Here is a 21,541-nt window from a genome sequence, read left to right on the forward strand (position 1 = left end):
AAATTTGTAACTTTTTTTTTTTTCTCCTCGACACTTACAAATAACCAACCGACATCCTTTTTTCTTTTTTCTTTTTTTTTTTCATTTCATAAGTTTAAATTGCACGCATTAATTTTATTGTCATTTTTTTTTATGCTTCCATGCATTAATTTCAAACTAATTATTATTAAAAGTGAAAACGAACAGTTTGAAAATTTTAATTGAATAGTTAAGTACACTTATGTGCCGTTTGAATAATGTGTTAAGATGAATTGAGATGAAAATTAAATAAAATATTTTTAGAATATTATTTCTTAATATTATTATGATTATTTTAGGAATTGAAAATGTTGAATTGTTTATTATATTTTGTATGAAAATTTGAAAAAATTGTGATGATGAAATAAGATGAGATGAAACACTTTAACTATTGAAATAAAGCCTTAGTGCTGTAGTTTAGATTTTTAAAATTGAAATGTTATATGTTTATTCTATAAATAACTAATATACAATATACACATTTGACTTTAACTATTAAGAGGGTTACAATTCTGCTTGCAACGGGGGATTACTCAGCTTGTTCTTGATAGTGACTGTTTGATGATGATCAAGGCTAGCTATTCAAGATGAAACAATTGCTTCTTTTTCTGTTTTATTTCATGTGTTGCAAGAAACCAAGAATCTTATGAGAAGGTTTAACTTATGTACTATTCAACATGTCCATAGATTAGGTAATGAGGCCGCCCATGGGTTAGCTCGTTATATTTGACATGTAGATGATGTAGTGACCTGGGAGGATGTGATTGCTATGCCTATCTCCCAAATTGTTTGGATTGACAAGGGTTCTTAATCTGTAACTCTTTGAGTTTATAATGAAGATTTCTTCCTATCAATAATAATAATAATAATAATAATAATAATAATAATAATAATAATAATAATAGGTGGGTTAGTATAATAAAAAACTTTCATAGGGAATTAAATTATAATTTCATAATAAATTTAAAATATAATATATCATTATTAATATTTTACTTTGAGAAGTGTGAGAATGTAAAATCAATTAATTTTTTCTTTTTTGTTATTTCCTATATAGTACTACTGTCTTTGAGAAATGAAATAGATTAATAAATGTTTTTTAAAAAATATTTAATAAAATTATTTGCAATTGATCATTTGTATTGTGGTTAAAAAAAATTAATAAAACTGTTTGTCATTAATTAATCAAAATGGCACTGAAACGACGTCATTTTTTTACATGAATAAAATTTTACCTATTTTAACTAAAATGTTTTAGACCATATATTTCTCTTATTGTCAATTTATTTTTTATCATATTAATATTTCTATTTCATACATTAATGCTATATAATAATTATATTTTTATAAGAGAATATGAAATTATAAATATTTATTTTCTCAACTGGTTACACGTGCAACACGTTGCCCTTACAGCTTTACTAGTATATATATAAGCAGGCCATACATTGATGCATAACGAAAATTATTCAGCTAGAAGCGTTGTACTCTACAGTTATTAACGGAGACCGAAAAACGTACCAACACATATAATTGAAGAACATGGCAGACGTCGCCGCTGGTGTTACTTCCACCTACGACCGTATGAAAGAAGTCAAGGAATTCGACGAATCCAAGGTGGGTGTCAAGGGACTCGCCGACTCCGGCATCACCTCAATCCCCCGCTTCTTCGTTCACCCACCGGAGACTATCTCCGACCTCAAGAAACCCTCTCAAGCTTGCACCACAAAAAGCATACCGGTAATCGATCTAGCCCATTTGAAGTACTCCCCCCTCGAACGACAGAAACTTGTTGCTGAAATCAAAGAAGCAACGGCCACATGGGGCTTCTTCCAAGTGATCAACCATGGCGTACCGGTCTCTGTCCTCGACGAAACGATAAACGCGATCAGAGCCTTCCACGACCAGCCTCAGGAGGTCAGGGCCAAGCACTATAAGCGTCAAGACTCGCAGGGAGTCATGTATGCGACCAACAACGACTTGTACCGAGCCAAGGCAGCCACCTGGCATGACTCGCTCGCGGTGTGGTTGTCGCCCGAGAAAGTACGAGCAAAGGAGGAGGAAATCCCGGAGATCTGTAGGAAAGAGGTGCTTGCATGGGAATCGCATGCAACAAAGGTGGCTGAGGCTTTGTTCGAGTTACTGTCTGAAGGGTTGGGAGTGGAGGCTGGAAGGTTCAAGGAGCTGGGGTTTTTGGGCGGTAAAGCGCTCGTGGGCCACTGCTATCCGTACTGTCCACGCCCAGATCTGACGTTGGGGATCACATCTCACACAGATTCCGGGTTGACGGTGTTGTTGCAGAACCAGGTGGCGGGATTGCAAGTAAAGCATGGCGATGAGTGGGTGAACGTGAAACCCATCCCTGGAGCTTTGACCATCAACATTGGCGACTCCATCCAAGTAAATATATCATTTTTCCGTAACTCAGTCACAAAAACATGTTTGTTCATTTCATCAATGAACTGATCTAATAATTTCTTGAGCAAACTCTCACTTAAAGTCACAACATCATGCATATTTGTTAAAGGCCGGTTTGTCGTGCAGGGCGGTTTTTAAAACTTGAAGAAATATATATATTTGAGCTAGATTTCTATATATATTTGGCAGATAATCTCCAACGACAATTACATAAGCGTGGAGCATCGTGTTTTGGCTAATCCATGCAAGGAGCCTCGAATCTCAATAGTGATGTTCTTTAAAGTGGGGAATCGAGGCGATTCTGAGTACTTTGGACCGCTGGAAGAACTAGTATCTGCAGAAAAACCGCGTCTTTACCGGAAATTCACAGTGCAGGACCTCCAAAAAAACTTTTACAGCAAGGGATTGGATAGCAAGTCAATCATTGAGCAATTTAAGCTACCGAGAGAAGCGTAAAAGTCGGCATGATTTTCTACGTTTAGTTATGTGTTTCTAATGGACGTTGTTTTGTGTATCTATGTAATTATTATGGAAAACTTTATACATATTTTCATCTCATTATGATTGATGTGGCACATTTATCACTATTGAATGATCATTTATTATATGTTTCTTTATCATTAAATAGTGATAAATGCGTTACATCATATATAATGGGATACAAATAGGATGATAGTGTGATATATAACATTATTCAATTATAGTTAATAAAATGGAGTGGTTCATATGTAGTGGAATGTAAGTGAGATTGGGATATGGTATATAGCATTATTCTAATGTAAAATTAATTGACGTTTGGATATGAAAAAAATTTCATATCATTTTATTATTATAATTTTTTAAAATTTATATATATATAAAATATAATAAATAATTTAATTTTTTTAATTTTAAAATAATAATAATAATAATAATAATAATATTTTAATAATATTTTATTCAATTTTTATCATTTATCTAAAATCTTCTCATCTGATATCAAAATTTGTCTCTTATTTTCCATCTCTAATATAACCTAATATTATATGTCAAAATTATATAAGGCAGGCTAATTGATCATGATCTGTCGGTCAGATAACCTTTATCTTCTTTTTAATTATTAACTGCTGAGATCAGCTTGATATCCACTTGCAACATTCGTGATTGAGTATGGACGACGTCAGGCATGATCTAATAATAATCTGAGTGTATGGAAAATATTGAACCTAATTCGTTCACCGTAATTCAAGCTGAATTGATTGATTCATTTGTGTTGTTGGATGTCATATAGATGAAGTTGCATAAAGTTAGATAAAGCAAGTCTGTCATTGAGGAAGGAAATTGCTTAGTTCACATAGGGTGATCGGTCACCGATGGTGACCATAGACTCCTTTTTTTAATTTTTAATTTTTAATTTTTTTGATTTTTACTTAATAATTAAGTAAATATTTTTTTAATAAATTTATGTTATTTATTTATTTTTTAAAATTTTTTTAATGAATTAAAAAAATATTTAAAAACAAAAAATTAAAACAAATTTCCCTATTCGGAACTTTTAGTGGACTCCCTATATGCGAGAGTAGCACCGTCCACGGAGGAATATTGTCTGGATAGAGACTCAAAAGCGTCAGGCAGATGATTGTCGTCTACACGTTTTTCTTTGTTCTTTTGTGAGTACGTGTGCGCGCACCCATTTAAATGGAATGGATCAGTTGTTCCACGTATTTCAACCTAATCTGATCAATATAGTTCGAACTAAATTGATTAGTTTTGTTGGGTTTAATAGAATAAACATAAAAGTTAGAATATTAGGCTTGGTCCCATTCAAATACACTGTACACACCTAAGCACGGCATAAATTGTTACCTTCTTTTTTTAATAATGATATATACAAATTCAACATGTACGAGATTAAAACAAAGACCTTTTACTTATAAAAAAGTAAATCCTACCATTAAAAAAAAATGTGAAAAACTTTATTTTTTCTTTATGAAATATTCTACCTTTTTACAAAATGCTTGTCCCTAATATTTATTACTTTTTTTTTTCCTTTTCAAATTACCAACTTCTCAATGTAGCGGTGCTTCTTCCCTAAAAGGAAATATGCACGGGGAGCATTAACATTGACCGTACGATTAACCATAAGTTGAAATAAAAATATATCGGGCTTTAAATAAAAACGACAGCTTCATTATATATTGACTAGTGGGTTCATGGCTACCGGACCAATACCACCCCAACCTTCATTATTTCCCCATTACGCAAGTATAGAATCTCTGACAGAGATCTTGCTGAAAAGTAAAAACTGCAATGGACTCTGCGAAGGAAAAGAAATTCTAAATGAAGAAATGGAATAAACAGAGTTTGATATTGTCTTGACAAAACACCCGGTGGAAAAATAATGTCATACAAATTTACTTCTATAATTCTCACCATCTTTACAGCTTCATGCAACTAATGCAAAGAGGGAATATGAAAGTCTCCCTAAAGAGAAAGATATACATCATTTAAAAGCTTATGAAACAATTAATGACTAACCAAATGCGTTCTAGACATCACAAAAGTTGATCAGGTCTACCTTGCATACGAGCCGAGGCCATCTTCACCCTGGTTTCTATATTCCGACTGAACCATATCCATTCAGTTCAAACTTCAAATCTCCTCTCGACTGTTATTGCTGCCAACCATACTGTTGATTTCGATTGCCACCCAACGGGTTTGGACCTCTACCACCAGCTGAACCTCCAAATTGACCAGTTTGGGAATAATTTGGCGGGCCAACTCCATAACCGCTCGCAGCTCCTCTTTGACTGGGGGTAGGCATGCCACTCCCACCATAAGGTGGTCCTCGTCCTTGCGATGGATATGGCCCACCACTGTAGCTTCCAACTTGGGCCCCACGGTTTTGGTTATACCCTCCACTCTGATTTGCACTTGGAGGGTACCTATTTGGACCTCCAGGAGGGCCACGGGGCCTTCCATATTGGTGATGACTAGGCCCAGTAGACACGGGAGGCTGTGCATTGTTGATGGGATGATTAGGCCCATGCCAATGAGAAGGATGAGCTTGCCCAGTATGCTGTTGAATGGGAGGCAAACGGGCATGCTGCTGAGGGTGCTGCAACTTCTGTCGCTTCGCTGTCTCTTCATTTTGACGTTGCTGCTGCCTTTTTTTCTTCGTCTGAAACTCATGTGATGATTCATACTTGGGCAGGCTACATGATCCAAACATAGACATTGTCCAACATATTACTTATCAAAAAAGAGCCTACAGCTGTTTGATAAGCAGAAATCTGGAAATTCCTTGAGGCGTGCAGGCACAAAGGGACATGTCCATGCAAGCATGAGAAAAGATAACAAACAATTGTTTGCCACGGGTGGCATATCACAAATGCCTATACATTTGGGTACAAGGCTGTTCTTTGCATTATTATTATTTTTTATTTGAGTGAAATGTATGAAGTTATCTTAGAACTCCTATGAGATAATTTAAAGATGGGAATCATACCTCTTGGGGTCGCAAGGTAAAGGATCATTCCAAAAATACTCTGCGACTAGGGCATCCTGAGCAGATATTCTCTACATAAATAAGGGATCATTAATAGAGAAGGAAACACAGGGAGGCGAGAAGCACAATAAAGGTAATAGTGAGGTGTTACTCATAAACCGAATTGAATCGAATCAAAGATTGTTCACAGGAAACACAGGAAGACGAATATTGTTCACGAGCCTAAACCGAATCGAATGAGTTTTACTCGTTTAATATTCGAACCAATATTAGTGTTCACGATCAACTCATTTATTAAATGAACCGAATTCGAGTCAAATTTATATGAGTCGATCTTGAATTGTTTATGAGCGGCTCTGTTCGTTTAGAGCCCTAATGACTGCTATATACAATCGTAAAGATTATATAATTATTTAAAAAAAGATTTATTATTAAAAAGTTAATTTTTTTCATATAAATTTAGTATTTATTTATTTTTTAAAAAATGAATGGCTGGTGTTTGCATACTAACGACTGCAAGTATCATTTATCAAATTTTAATGATGGGTAAATTTTATTTTTTTTAGATTTATATATCTTAAGATTGTAAATATTATTTTAATTTTTTTTAAAAATTAAATCTATTTAAAAAACTACTTTTTATGATTGTCTTTATTTTTTAAAAAAAAAAAAACTGTAGGTAGATATACATTACTCATTTAAAAAAAAATATAAACATAATATGCGAATGTTACAATATTTAATATGGTCTACTGGGCTGTTGGTTTTTTTGGTCCACTGTAATGATCTAAACCCGTTTATTTCAGGTATACACATCCTATCCACATTGTGTACGTAGTGAGGTAGCTAGGCTTGAATTTCCTACGTAACAAGTACGGGACCAGCATGTTGGGTTTTGAAATGCTCTACGTGAGTAAGAAACGGATGATTCAGACCCTCAGTTAGGACACACTTTAATAATAGACAGGGGAGTCACGGGGACCAAAGCTCAGCTGAGACTTTCGTAGCAAAATAGAGAAATGATATTTATAATCGTAGTTATGTAAGCGGTATGCAATCGTTTTAAAAAAAATAAATTAATATAAGACCCACATAAAAAAAACTGACTTTTTAATTATGGACCCTACTCTTTTTCTAAACGATTGCGCGGTATTTATAATTTCACGATTGTATATAACATTGCTCAGCAAAATAACAAGGAAAATGCTTGGCCACCGACAATGGTACGGATGCCCCAAAACTAACGGATTTTTTTTTTTAAAATTTAATGATTAAAAAAGTATTTTTTAATGAGTTTGTGAATTTTAATTTTTAAATTTTTTTAAAAAGAAATTAAAAAGAAATAATAAAAAAATATAATTTACAATATCAGTACAATATAGGAACACTTTTCTTGAACCTAGCATTGTCCAGATAATAATATTTTTTAAAAAATTATAGTTACAAATATTGTATTAATTTATGTATCAATATGATGTGATTGGTCAAAAATTAAATTTTATTAAAAATAATATTAATTTAAATTTTAAATATGAATAAATTAATATTAATATATAATTAATGCACAATTTTTTTTATATATATATATAGCAAAACTCATATTCTTCCCGGCCTCCTAAGTACCTGAAAGTCTCGAGACTCGAGTTATTGCTGGGCAAAGTACTAGCACGGATCGATCTTGCACCCTTTGTGATCAGATGGAAGGTAGCTGTTTCCCAAGCGTCGTTCATTTCACAGATGCAGTTCTGGGCCACTCCCCACCCACTTGATTTTCGTGTTATATCACTCCTTTATCCCTACATCAATTACACAGTTCTTATATTTTTTCTTTTTTTTTTTTATTTTAACACTAGACCGATTCATATATATATTATATAAAATAGTTTTTATATCATTTATATATATAATATATATAATTATATATAAAATAATTTTATATTATATATTAAATTACTAAATAATATAGCAACAAATCTTGAAATCCTATTGTTCATGTATAATAATAATCTAATAACGTAAAATTAATATAAGGTTTAATATAACATTATTATTAAAAAATTTAATTTTATAACATAAAATTTTAATCTTAAACAAGAACATTTGATCATATGTTATTAACATAAACTATATATATTAATGATAAATACATTTTATAGTATAATAAATTATAATATATATTTTTATATAAATATATTTCTATACATTTGATCATATATTGTAACCATATATAAATAAATTAGTATATACTAATAAAATTTTAAAATATATTCAAAATCGAACCGGTTAGACTACCGTATTTGAGATTTGATCGAGGCATTACAAGATCTGATCTAACGTTGAGATTTGATCGAGGCATTACAAGATCTAATCTTAACACGAATCTATATTATATGCTGCACACCTATCAACATGCGTCAGAATGAATTTGCAACCTCATTATTCCTCATATGCAACCTAACTTTGAATAAAAACCCTACGTACGTAATCACACCGAGCGGCCTAGACTTGGAAAAAGTAAAAACTACATCCAACAGGTGATTTCTGTCCTTGTGTCCGTTTATGAGCAGCCTTATAACGTGCTGTTTTTGTAATTAAAGTGTCAGAGACGCGATTATTGAGACGCATATACAGAGTACGGAACATATTTAGAACACTTATATATATATATATATAATATATTTATATAGGAATTAATAATGCATGCAGCGGAAAGATTAGTACGCAATAGCAGAGAATAAAGAAGCAATTTCTGCGCTCGATTCACGCGTTGCCACTATATAATATATGGAAAAATATAATTATAAATATAATTATATATTAATCTATGTATTAATATATTATAATTGATCAAAAAATAAATTTTATTAAAAATAATATTAATTTAAATTTTAATAATAAATAAATTAATATTAATACATAAATTAATTCGTAACTCTACTTATATATAACAAAACTCATACTACATTATTAATAATCTCGTGTTCTTTTAATATTAAGCACGTGAAATTATGTGGGAAGAGGGAACTTTATGTCACCATTTATTATAGTTGAAAAATGCTTTTCATCGTCTATATATATATATATATATTCATCATCCTTTTATTATTTCTTTGGTATCAAATAATTGATAAAGAAATAATAAATTATTTTAATATCAGAAAATGATAAAAAGATTATAATTATTTTGAGGAGTATAACTTCTGGTACTCAAATTTGATAAATGTTCTTAGTTAACACTACCACTAATTAATAAAGAAATTAATTCCCTCAAGTGTATTTAGCTAGCTAGTGTGCATGCATTACACTTCCACTTTGATTATATATAAGGATTCTTGAAATGTCACTTGTTCTAAACGTTTAAACTAACAAGTGGGTTAAATATTTAAAATATGTAATTAAATGAGGATAGACTGTAGAATCGTAAACTCGAACTCAAAACTTTTAATTTAATTTTATATAAAATCAACACTTATTACAAAGATTAAATAAGAGGAAAGGAACAGTAAATTTTATTATATATTTTATATTTTAACAACTTATTATTCTCACCGGTTCACTTTTTGAGATCAGTAGGTTAGGGCTGTGCTCCGATTCCGACGGAGTCGGAATCGGAATTTCGACTTCCGACTCCGACTTTTGTCGGAGTCGAAATCGAGCTCCGATTCCGATTTCGAGAGGAATCGGAGTTCGATTCCGTTCGGACGGAATTCCGAATTCCGAATTCCGTTCGGAATCGGAATCCCGATTCCTCTCGGTAGTCGGATTTTCGATCGGTGCCGGAATTCCGACTTTTGACTTTGATACGTTTTTTTTTTTTTTTGGTTTTCTTTTTTTTTTTTGTTTTAAAATTTATTTTATCCCTATTTTCAAAGCTTGAAAATTATATAATGACTTGAACACGTTAAAGCGTGTTATGACGAGTATAATGACTTGAAAATTATATAATTTAGTAGGTGATCAACAACTCTTCCAATTTTTAGTATGAACAGTACAAAATTTTATTTCTTCTTGCACCATTTTATGTCTTCTTCCGTGCAAAGATTTTGCTACAACTATTAATAAAGAGAAAGTCTACTCATCTGCCCCTCAAGTCTCCAACACCACACACCAGTGACGTGGCTTTATTTTTTTTATTTTTTTCTCTCTCTACAGTAAAACGTGTGTTCATTCGAAAATTCTAAACGTTCCCGGGGTGCGTCCCCGTTGCGTCCCCGTTGCCTACGTGGCAACATAATGTAAACGACGCCGTTTACATTGAGTGCACAGATCTAAATCTAAACATTCCCGGGGTCTCGGCTTTCTCTCATCTCTCTCTTCTCTCTCGTCCCTCTCACCCATCTCTCTCGTCCCTCTCATCTCCCACGAATGCGAACCCTAACCCTCTCATCTCCCTCTGATCCACACAAGCCCTAACCCTCATCTCCATCTCACACGAACTCTAACCCTCTCATCTCCCTCTGATCCACACAAACCCTAACCGAACCGAACCCTCTCATCTCCCTCTAAGCTAACCCACACAAACCCTAACCGAACCGAACCCTAACCCTCTCATCTCCCTCTAATCTCTCCTTTCTCATCGTCCCAATCTAAACCAAACAAACCCTAACCGAACCGAACCCTAACCCACACGAACCCTAAAACCCACTCGCCCTCCCTCTCCCCGTCGTCCTCCCAGAGAGATGAGGCCGTGACACGCAAACCCCTGAGGCCGTGACAGGACACGAACCCACGACCCTCAAGGCACGAATCTGGGCTGGAGATCTTATAAGGCACGACCATTTGCATTTCTTTCAAATGGTTTTGGTTTGTTTTAACGTTTTTCTATATATTTATTTTCTTCTCGGTTGGGTTTGATTGCTGATGAGTTTTGGGTATTATTGGCGGATTGAGATTTTATAAGCTGCTGTAGTTTTAAATGGTTGGTTGTAGCTCTATTTATTTATTTTCTGCTCGTTTGGGTTTGATTGCTGATGAGTCTAATGTTTGTGTTTTTATGGTTTGTTCATAGTAATTTTAGTGAATATTATCTCGGTTCTCTGTTCTGTTTGAGATGAGTGCTTCTAATACTTAGGGCTACAGGCTGCTTGGAAAATTTGGAGAAAATGACGTTACATTAGTCCAAAAAAAATAAAGAAGTGAAGGAATTAAGAGTAGTGAATATTCTATAATCTAAGAATAGAGACAGTTAATAGAGATACGGTTTGGCTATCAAGTATCATAGCTGCACCACATTGTGACTTTTACGATGGTGTACTGCCTTCAACATTAGGTAAACCGATTGAAGTGTTCCTATATTAAAGTGTTCCTATATTATTAATATTATATCTTCATTTCGATTCTCAGGCTTTAGGCAATTAGTGTTCCTATATTAAAGTGTCATAACTCTACCTTGAATCGAATTACGTTTACTAACAATTCGAGGTTAGGTAAATGTGCACTTGAATGTAATTCAGTTGTTGGTTTTTCCTTAGTTGCACTTCAAGGCTGCAAGGTTGTTGATTGGATTGTTTATCCTTAGTTTTCCTGTTTAGTGATTATTGAATCTCAATTATAAATGTGCACTTGAATGGTCGTTCAGTTGTTGGTGAGATGTACAACAATTTTTACCAAAAAAAACAACTTTGTTCAACAACCAAGTAGGTTCTTGGTTATGTAAATGTACAATAATTTTGACAATGTGTATATTAAATTGGTCTACATTAGTGCTCATAGCAGGTTCTTTTTTTATCGCAATGATGTAGAACTATAATCCTCTTTCATTAACTTCCCTTCATTAAAAAAAGTTGAAAATTTAAGACTAATTTTATTATCAATAATACTTTGTAAACTTGCTGCTCTTCATTAATCTATCAAAACTTCCCGTTCTTACATAATTATTCCATCATTATTCAACTGTTATTCAATTGTTTTATGGGGGTTCATCTTAGAATGTCAAAATCATCTTCATCAATATCTTCATCATCTTTTCCCAAACTACGTTTGGAAAAAGAATTGTGCTTCTGCGAGTTGGAAGCCACATTGAAATGGTCAACTACTACAAAAAATCCAAGAAGACCCTTCTTAGGGTGTGCAAAGTATAATACCCAGGTAACTACAATAACACAAGTTGCCTAATATATTTTGGTGCTTAATGAGCATGAATAAACTGTACAGTTCCTCTTTTCTAATATATGTATATTTTGAGCAGGGCTTACCATATTGTAAGTTCTTCAAGTGGTTGGATGGTAATGAAGTGATTGAGCTACAACAACAAGAAAGAATTGATGAACTGTTAAAGAAAGAGAAAGACGTAGAGAACATACTTCAGATGCTGGAAAAGAGGAAGATTGAGCTACATAAGATAGTGGATCGCCTCGAGAGGGTAAGCATGGTGCTGTCCAATAAAAGCGACGAGGTTACGCAAAAGGAATTGGTGCTTAATGCACAAGAAGCTAGAAGAAGGGGGTTGTGCACGCTATTTTGGATTTACTGTTGTTTTGTATTTGTACATGCATTTTACCTTGTGTTATATAAGTGAATGGGGGATTGTTGTTAACTAGTGTTGTATATTTTGGTGGAATAGAAATCCTTGTTATGTAACTCTGAGGTGATGAATGTAATTTAAGACTGCTGGGTACTTGTTTCTGTGGCAAAGAATAGAAGATGTTCTTTTTGGTACAAATGCTTGGTTGGAATGAAATTGATGGAGGGAAAGGTTATTTATATTGGAAACTGTACAGCATTATATTGATCATTATTTGTTATATTTTTCATTGGAAATTATAGGTATCTTGCAAGGTTCTTTGAAGTCTGCGAGATCAGGTGTACCTCACTGTCCCTTAAAAAACTGCTGCATGTAAATAACTCCCATTTTAGTGTCTGTTAGTCAGAATTGATTTGTGCTGCAGAACCAAATCAGTGCACGTACTCGAGAAAGGTAATTAACAAATGCACATAAATACACAATTAACACAATTAGCGTTCCCCATTCCTTTGCAAATAAAGCCAAAATGAACCATTCCCACCCCAAAGACAAAATCTGAGCGAATATAGGCTCATCCCAGTCCCACTCAATATTGACTGCCCATGGTATCCAACACTCTTGCCTCTTTTACGTGCAAATGATAGAGGGAAAAGTGAACAATAAAATATACCAACACATTCTGAAAACCTGTGCACCACATTCTACATCTCCTAAAGTTAATAATCCAGAACACATTCTTCCTACTTGAATGTGAGAAATAAAAAGTTTCAAAAATTGGTCTTCAATAAATTAAGAGGCAAAAGAAATATTATTAATAATTAATCTCGAAACCAAAGCTGCAACCCAAAGCTGAGAATTAGATGATAAAGTACAAACTTGACCAATCTTAATACTTTAGATCACTCCCATAAATGGCATTAAAGAACAAAACCTTAGAAAAATACTTAATATCCTTCCTGCTGCAGGTGTAAGGGAACAGAAAAACTTCATCCTGCCACCTGCACCAACACCAACGTAATGTACTAACTTCTTCCCTCCAGCTTACACAAGTGGAATATCCAACATATATTTTTGTACCATCCAACATATAATTAATAACTTGACAAACAAGCTGCAATAAAAAATTGCCAATAGCATAGAGAACTCTAAACTTGGAATATACCAAAATAGATTAAATCCAAATACAAATATTCAATACAAATATTCAATACAAATCTACAATATTCTCATTGCAACGGTTGTGTGTCGTCCAACCCAAAGTTGATGCCATATTGTGATCCATCCAACTCAACTTGCATCTGTAAATAATTGCAAACATATTTATTAAGCGTACTAATAAATATTAATATAGAGAACTCGGGTATGAAGTTCACAAATCCACTTACGCTTTCTTGACTCTGCATCACTATTTCTTGGGCCTGTGTTGTACTAATGTCTATACCCACACCTCTTGGAATAGCCTAATAGAAATCAATGGTAAATATACAGCCGCGCCTATAAACTTATTAATAAATAATTACTAATTAATATACCTGCATGTGTCCAACATTGGAGAGATCGATCTCAGAAGGGCCAAATAAACTCCTGCATACTTTCGCAACAGGTGTATCTCCTTTATCCACGGACTGGGTATCTTCTCCATCCCGCTAATTAACAAACATATAAACATTATTAGTGAACTTATATTTAATAATAATGACTGGAAGACTCGAATAACCTAAAATATTTTCACCTCTTTACGCTTCCCCTTTGCCGGTTGTTTCTTTGTCTTTGCTTTTGCTTTCCGCATATCTATCTCCATCCTGGATGCTCTCCTTAGAGATGGAGGTCTGTCTTTACCTCGCACAACCCGTGGACTGTGTACTTCTCCAGAACATCCGACGGTAGTGTCATTTGCCGTAGGATCCACATTAGAACCAAGTTGAGTGAAAGATGGGGGTTCTTCATTGGCACGATACAGCTCAATCATGGCAGTTAACTTACTTCTCGCATCCTCAGTATGCTTTCTCGAACCAGCTGCATGAGTAATCATCTGATAACAAATACTTAAAAGACTTGAATATCTATTAGCATCGGGCCGTTGGTCCCCTTCATCATAGCTACTGTGGATTAATGTGTATCGCCTTTTAATATCCTTCCTCCATCGATCTACAATGTATATTTCCGGCAAATGTCTAATATCGTTACACCTGAATACAGCCAAGATGTGCCGACACAATATCCCTCTCATCTCAAATAAACCACAAGAGCACTTTGCAACTGCATCATCCTCACTAAAGTCCACAAAATGCCGAACCAACTTAGTGAACTCCTCCAAAGCTACTTCATCCTCAACCATATATGTCTTTAATGCACCATCACTTTTATGTAACTTCGGATTCAAGTCAATGATGCCGTTGATTTGCTGCTGAACTTCCTTGAACTTCAGCATCGTGTACAACTCTTGGAACCTCTTTTCAATCGGAGATCGAGATATGAGGGGGATTGTGACATTAAATGACTGGAAGTCTGCGAGATTTTCTTTCTCAATCTTCTTTTTCAACGCGTTATCAAATTGGTCTACAAACTCCTTTAAGTTTGTCCTAGAATGTACATAACCGTCAAAGAATGCATTCAGGCTCTCGCTTCGCTGCGTTGTACTCATTCCAGCCCAAAAACACTCCTTCAAATATGCCGGTACCCAATGTTCACGCTCAACGTAAAGGCTCTGCAACCACGCATTCTCATGCAAGTTGTAAGTGGTAATCAACTCATCCCAACACTTTTCAAACTCATCAACACGTTGGGTGTCATATACACATTTCATCAAGGCACTTTTCATCCCAGTTTTGTAGGAACCATATGAGCCAAGTTTCTCGGGAACTTTCTTCAGTATATGCCAAAGACAAAATCTGTGCCGGGTATTTGGAAAGACAAGAGCGATTGCATTTTTCATCGCTCTATCTTGATCAGTGATAATTGCTTTCGGAGCGATACCATCCATGCATTGCAACCATGTCTCAAATAACCACACAAATGTCTCGGTATCCTCACTAGAAATCAAGCCGGCTCCCAACAGAATTGACTGCCCATGGTGGTTTACACCAACAAATGGTGCAAAGGGCATCCCATATCGATTTGTTAGGTATGTGGTGTCGAATGTCACCACATCGCCGAAATATTGGTACGCTGCTCTACTACGGGGGTCTGACCAAAAGACGTTCTTTAACCTCCCGTCATCATCTATGTCCATCATATAAAAAAATTCAGGATTTTTATATTGCATCCGTAAGAAATACTGTCGAAGCGCTCCAGCACCACCGGCGCCAAGTCGTAGATGTCTTGCCTTGTCAATATAATTGCGACAATCCTTTTCGAGAAAGGGGAGATTCTCGAATCCACCCGCTCCAACAACGAGAGATCCATAACTCTTACTCGCTCGGATGCCAGCTTGATCATTCGTATCTAGGACCCTTTTTACGGCCTCACTAACTTCTCTATTACATCGAAAGAAGCGAGATTTCTTCGGACTGAGGCCATGGTTATGGATATTATGAACAGTCGTCAACCTCAGCACTCCATCTTGCTTTAAGGCATTAATCCTTGCCTTACATTCTGTCTTTCCTGTTGGACGTGGCTTGGCAACATTCAACGTCCTATTCCGGGCCTTCCCACCTCGGGCACAACAAAGAGTGACGTATCTAACAGAGTCATCTTCTCCCCTATCAGTCCGTTTTGTCATCACCCCAAACCCGCATTTCTTACCGTACTCCTTATAATAACATAATAGCTCTTCAAGGGAATTAAACTCCATTCCCGACTTTGGCTCCTCAATCGTATCATCATCAACCACTTCGACATTTTGAGATTTCAAGGGACTGCCACTATTAGATTCCGTATGATTTGGTTGTTCCTCAGTACGCTGTTCAACTATAGGAGATCCACAAGGCGCTTCAGATTCCACACCATCAGCTCTATTATCGGGTTCTGAACCAAATATCTTGCTCGTGGCAGAGCTTGTATTACTGATAGGAGTCGGAGGTTCCATGATTCCTTGAAATCCGTAACCAGAATTCTGCAACAAATTAACCAAAGCTCATCAATACCACATTCTGCAATTAAGGCACCTTATTTTTGTAATAGTTGCAAAAAAGACAACTTATTAAGAAAAAATCCGCTACAAGTTATCACTACCTGTATGTTGATTGGATATTGGTTACCAGCCGGATATGGTAGAAAAGTTGGTGACCACGTAGGCACTGGTCCAAAGTAACCAGCCATGTAAGGTGGAATGTTTTGCGTGGTTGATGGTATGGCCTAACATTATTAGATAAAGTTATTTATATATTTTCAAACAAGAAATATCAACAGTACCAATGTTATTGAAGTGCACAATTATATAACATACATACCTCCGATGGAGGATTTGAGCTAGATGATGGACATGTAGTTGGCTGTTCTTTCTCGTTTCCCATGCTGAGAAAATATAATAGAACTACAACCAGGATTAAGTAATTCAACATAAATATGAACTTTGAATGCTTTTTAAAGGCATTTAATCAAATGAACTTTGAATGCTATTTAGGTTATTTGTACTTGCTTAGATTCTTCATAGTTACTAGGGGCCAAATCAAAACTTTCTTAACTAATTAATACGCGTTCAGTACTAACTCACCAGTACAAACCCCAGCTCTCCCAGTCTTAACTCACTAGTCTTACCAATGCTCAAAATTTATCATAACCCACTCTAAAAAAAATACTCAATTTATCATAACCCACTCTAAAAAAAATTCTCAACATTTATCATAACCCACTCTAAAAAAAATGCTCAATTTATCATAACCCACTCTAAAAAAAATGCTCAAAATTTATCATAACCCACTCCAGCAAAAAATGCTGATAATTTTTTATTTTTATTTTGAGAATTCTATTTCAAAATAATAGAGTAAGAAACATAAAATGAGAAATATATGTCAATTACAGGCCCTATTGGACATTCTCAGATTATCTTGTTTAGGTGCGGGATGCAGGTAATCTTTTGACTAGAGCAGGCTTCAGCCTTCCAAGTGTTGATGTTGATGAACATATTGTTAAATATCCAAGTGGTAATTATTTTCCTTTCTCATCTTTTGATGTATGTTTTCATGATACGAACAAAAGGTTATTGTTGGTTTGCCAATTCAGTAGTCTAGATACTGGTGTTCACCAAAATACCTCTCATTTGATATGAGCCACAACTGTCAAATTCATTACAGAGCCTCAAAAACGTTACAAATTAATAACAGAGCCTCAAACTTCTGTGACCCTCAATTTCATTACAAATTCTAAGGAAAAGCCTAACAATAATGCTAGATACATCCCCGGTTAAAGTGCAGTTTACTGAATAATGATATATACAATCTTCAAATATACAAGATTCAATTATTCAAAAAAAAAAATTATATATATATATATATACAAGATTCAAATAGGTTTTTTACAAAAGACTTACGCAAACCTGACATATTTCGAGCTTATCCCTCTCATTATTCATCTATAAATACTCGAAACAGGTTAACAAAATAAAAAATTAAAGCGAAAAATGACTATGAATGGCCTTCAATTTCATATTTGATAGCATGAAAAGCAAGAAATTAAGTTCATGGATAGATAGACAGAGAATGTGCATTTCTACAATCGATTGCACACAAGCAATCTGCAAGGAGCTTCCATATATATCATTACCGGGATACAAATCAAACAATCCTCGATTACAAATTTAGAGGAAATTTTAAATAGAATTTTTTAAGATTAATACATCGATTCAAAATCAAGTCTCGTTAAAATAACTGATGCTATCAAGTTTAATCTTTCCAAATTGTTTTTTGGACTAAAGAAAACTAACTTAATCAAAATAAATAATTAATTAATTAAGTCGGAATTTTCCTTGTGGGTATACTTAATTTTTAAAACTTGGAGATGCCATTCATACAAGTGCACGAATATGTATCTACTTTTATACGATGTTCTTACTTATCCTGGATTGTAGTAGCATTGTACCATGATGGACCTTGCAGGAAAAAATACTCAAAACATTAACCTTTTTTTTTTTTTGGCCTTTTATCCGAAGAATGATTGGTATATCTAGTTTGAAAGAGCTTAGAAAGAATATTATGCAGTTGATACTATCCTGTTAAACCAGAAAATGTGTAACAACAACTAAAAACCAGTTAAAACCGTTCTCTTACCCACAAATGCAGATGAAACAACAGGCTAAAAAGCAGTTCAACCTCCTCGGCAACGTCTGCGAGCTTGGGGTTTTCAGATCCTGCACAGTTTTCTTCACCGTTCTCTTACTTATTCACAAATACAGATGACTGCACAGATGAATGAAGGGTTCAGCTTGTCGGCGATGGGAGCTTCCGGTTCGGCGATGGGAGCTTCCGGTTCGGCGATGGGAGCTTCCGGTTTGGCCTCTCCCCACTTCTCTTCAAACTTACCTCAAAAATGTCTAATCCCGCGTTCTCTGCTTTCTTCAGCCTTTTTCTCTTTTTTTTTTTTTTTTTTTTTTTTTTTTTTTTTTTTTTTTTTTTCGGCTGACGTGGCAGTTGCCACGTCATTCACGGGGACGCGGCGGGGTTACGCCCCGGTGGTATGTAGCATAATTGTTTTCTCTTCTTTCTGATTCTCTACTTCCCACGTTTTCACTTTTTCCACAAAGCATCTGATTTGAATTTCTCCTCCCCACGTTTCCACGATTCAGTACCCCTCCGACGGTGTTGCAGTACGTCTCTACAGTCTTTCACAGAACTCCAATCGACCAAGGAAAGTCAAATGGCATGTTTGCTTTGATGAAGCAGCGGTTATAAAAACTCTCTAAACCAAAAAAATACGATCTAGGAGAATACAAGCCCCTAGAATTTAAAAAAAAAAATTAACAAATCAAAGCAAGGGAAAGCACACCAAGGAGTTAAAAACTGGAAAAAGTTGCCTAGAGTGATGATTACGTGTTAGATCTAGTGCGGTCATCAGCATTTTTAAATCCCTTTACTTGTTGGAATCCCTTCAACACTGGGATATTTTTCACTCTTTCGATTAGAATTTCCTTCTGTTTTGTTTTTGACCGGATTCCATATTTTCCTCTGTGTTTCATTTAATTTTTCTTTCTGTTTCTTCCACCGATTGCTATTCTATTTTTTCAGTCTGAGATTGCGACTTTATTGTCACTGGGTTTGCACGGCTTCTCTTTGCAGCGAATGTTCTCGCTTAATCCGACGAAGGAGAGCAGAGTCGACGAGAAGAGAAAAATGAATCGGTTTTAAGAGGGGAAAAGAAGAATTCGGAAGAAGAAGGGGGGAGAGCAAAGAAACTCACAGAGGAGGAGGGAGGGGAGGGGGGAGCAGAGGAACTCGATTCTCTTTTGGGATTAGACCGTTTTCAAATAAACCGGGTTTGCCACATCATTAAAGTGTGTGGTGTATGTGCCCAAACCGGCCTACGAGTAGAATTTCTCATTAATAAATTTCGTAAATTCATAAATTGACATAACTATATATGATGTTATAGATCTATTTTATAATAATAAAATAACTTTATAATCAAACGTACTACATACATTTAGTAACTCACATCTATTTCTTAGTTTAATATATATATAACTCTATTGAGTGCCGCGTGGGGGAGAAAAAAAAATAAATCGCCATTTTTTTTCCTTTTTAATCCCTCACTTTCTCATTTTCTCCCTGTTTGGTCCTTTAACGTATTCTCATGGCAAAAACCATAAACCTCCAGGCCTCAAGCACACCACAATAAACCACCGTAGCAAGTTGCCAACCTCAATGTTATGGAAGATTTATTCTTACCGTGTTGAACCTGTTCTTCAACTTAGATCTAGATTAACAACACGATAGAAGGGAAAAAAAAAAAAAAAATCTTAGGCTGCCGTTCAGATTCAAATCCCATCGAGAGAAAAGAAATGAGACAAAAAAATCTAAAACCACACCTAGAAGAAAGAACAAAAAATTTCACATCCAACCAATCGAGAAACCCAACAAAAAAAAGCTCCATTTTGACAAACAGAAATCCAATAACCAAATTTCCATCCAACAAAGAAAAATTGGAGAAGAAAAATCCAAAAAATAGAGAAATGAAATAAATAAAAAATCTACACACAATCGCTGTCTTTGTTTAGGGGATGCTCCTCATCTTCGTCGGCATTGTTGTTGTCGAAGGGCTTCTATTTGTGATTTTGGTGTTTGTCAGGCTGAGAGGAGGGGCACACGGTCGTCTCTAGGATCATGACGAGGGTTGCAGCTTCTGATACGGTTCCTGTACCTCCCCATTGTTGTAGATTTTCTCACTCTTGCTCACGATTAAAAGATGACTTAGAAACCCTAGGTGGTGCAAGGCAGTCCCATGGCTATTAGTTGGTGGCTGGCAGTGAAGTTTGGACAGTACTTTGTGGGTGGTGGCGACCAAGAGACGGGAGAAACGGAGAAACAAAGAGGGAGAGAGAAGGGGGTCTGGGTTGAGAGAGAGAATTTAGGAGGGAGGGAGTCGAGAACGTGAGAGAAGATTTGTGTGTGTGCTCTGAAATTATTCAAGGGAATAACATCGCTGAACTCAAGCTTGCTCCCCTCCTATCAACCTGCTAACACACTTGCTCATCCTGATAACACATCACATCACCATACTGTATATCTATTCTATTATGTAAAAGCCAACAAATGAGGAGTCAGTTCAGTCCTCTAAGAACCAAATCATCGAGAAGAACTAAGACTATACTCAGTCAGATTTGGATGAAATCGATAAGACCCAAATCAGAAATCCCCAGTCAAATAGAGACAAAATGTTAAAATTCGAATAAAACAAACCAATTAGAAGGAGAAAATTGGACAACGAGAAAAATAGAGGGATAAAATTGGGGGGGGGGGGGGGGGGGGTGTTCAAAACTTAGTCCATGTACAATTTTTATCACAAATAGCCTATAATCTTTTTTTTTTCTTGCAAATTGATGAATAATTCTTCGTAAAATTTTAATGAAATAAAATATTTCTTCAGAAAATAAAATTTATGTTGGGCATCATTTTGTTATTATTTTACATATTTTACATATTTTAATCCCACACTATATACTTTACATATTTTAATATTATTTTTTATTTTATTTTAGTATTGTTAAATTAATTGAGTTGTTT

At 35.0% G+C, this 21,541-nt stretch overlaps 2 protein-coding genes across 2 annotated transcripts in view; one reads left to right on the forward strand and one right to left on the reverse strand.

The window, feature by feature from the left end:
• The first annotated feature begins 1,464 nt into the window (after positions 1-1,464).
• Positions 1,465-3,061, forward strand: LOC122306868 (1-aminocyclopropane-1-carboxylate oxidase homolog 6-like). The gene is made up of 2 exons (XM_043119398.1): positions 1,465-2,418; positions 2,626-3,061. Exons 1-2 carry the CDS (start codon positions 1,561-1,563, stop codon positions 2,890-2,892), a joined length of 1,125 nt encoding a protein of 374 aa, XP_042975332.1. The 5' UTR covers positions 1,465-1,560; the 3' UTR covers positions 2,893-3,061.
• A 1,703-nt stretch (positions 3,062-4,764) lies between these two features.
• Positions 4,765-21,541, reverse strand: part of LOC122307239 (cyclin-dependent kinase C-1-like) — a 49,869-nt gene continuing 33,092 nt past the window's right edge. The window contains exon 12 of the mRNA XM_043119976.1: positions 4,765-5,630. Coding sequence (XP_042975910.1) covers positions 5,087-5,630 — 544 coding nt within the window. The 3' untranslated portion in view covers positions 4,765-5,086. The remainder of the gene's footprint in view (positions 5,631-21,541) is intronic.

The sequence above is a fragment of the Carya illinoinensis genome, chromosome 4 (genome assembly GCF_018687715.1).
Source record: "Carya illinoinensis cultivar Pawnee chromosome 4, C.illinoinensisPawnee_v1, whole genome shotgun sequence".
In the NCBI taxonomy this organism is placed as follows: domain Eukaryota; kingdom Viridiplantae; phylum Streptophyta; class Magnoliopsida; order Fagales; family Juglandaceae; genus Carya; species Carya illinoinensis.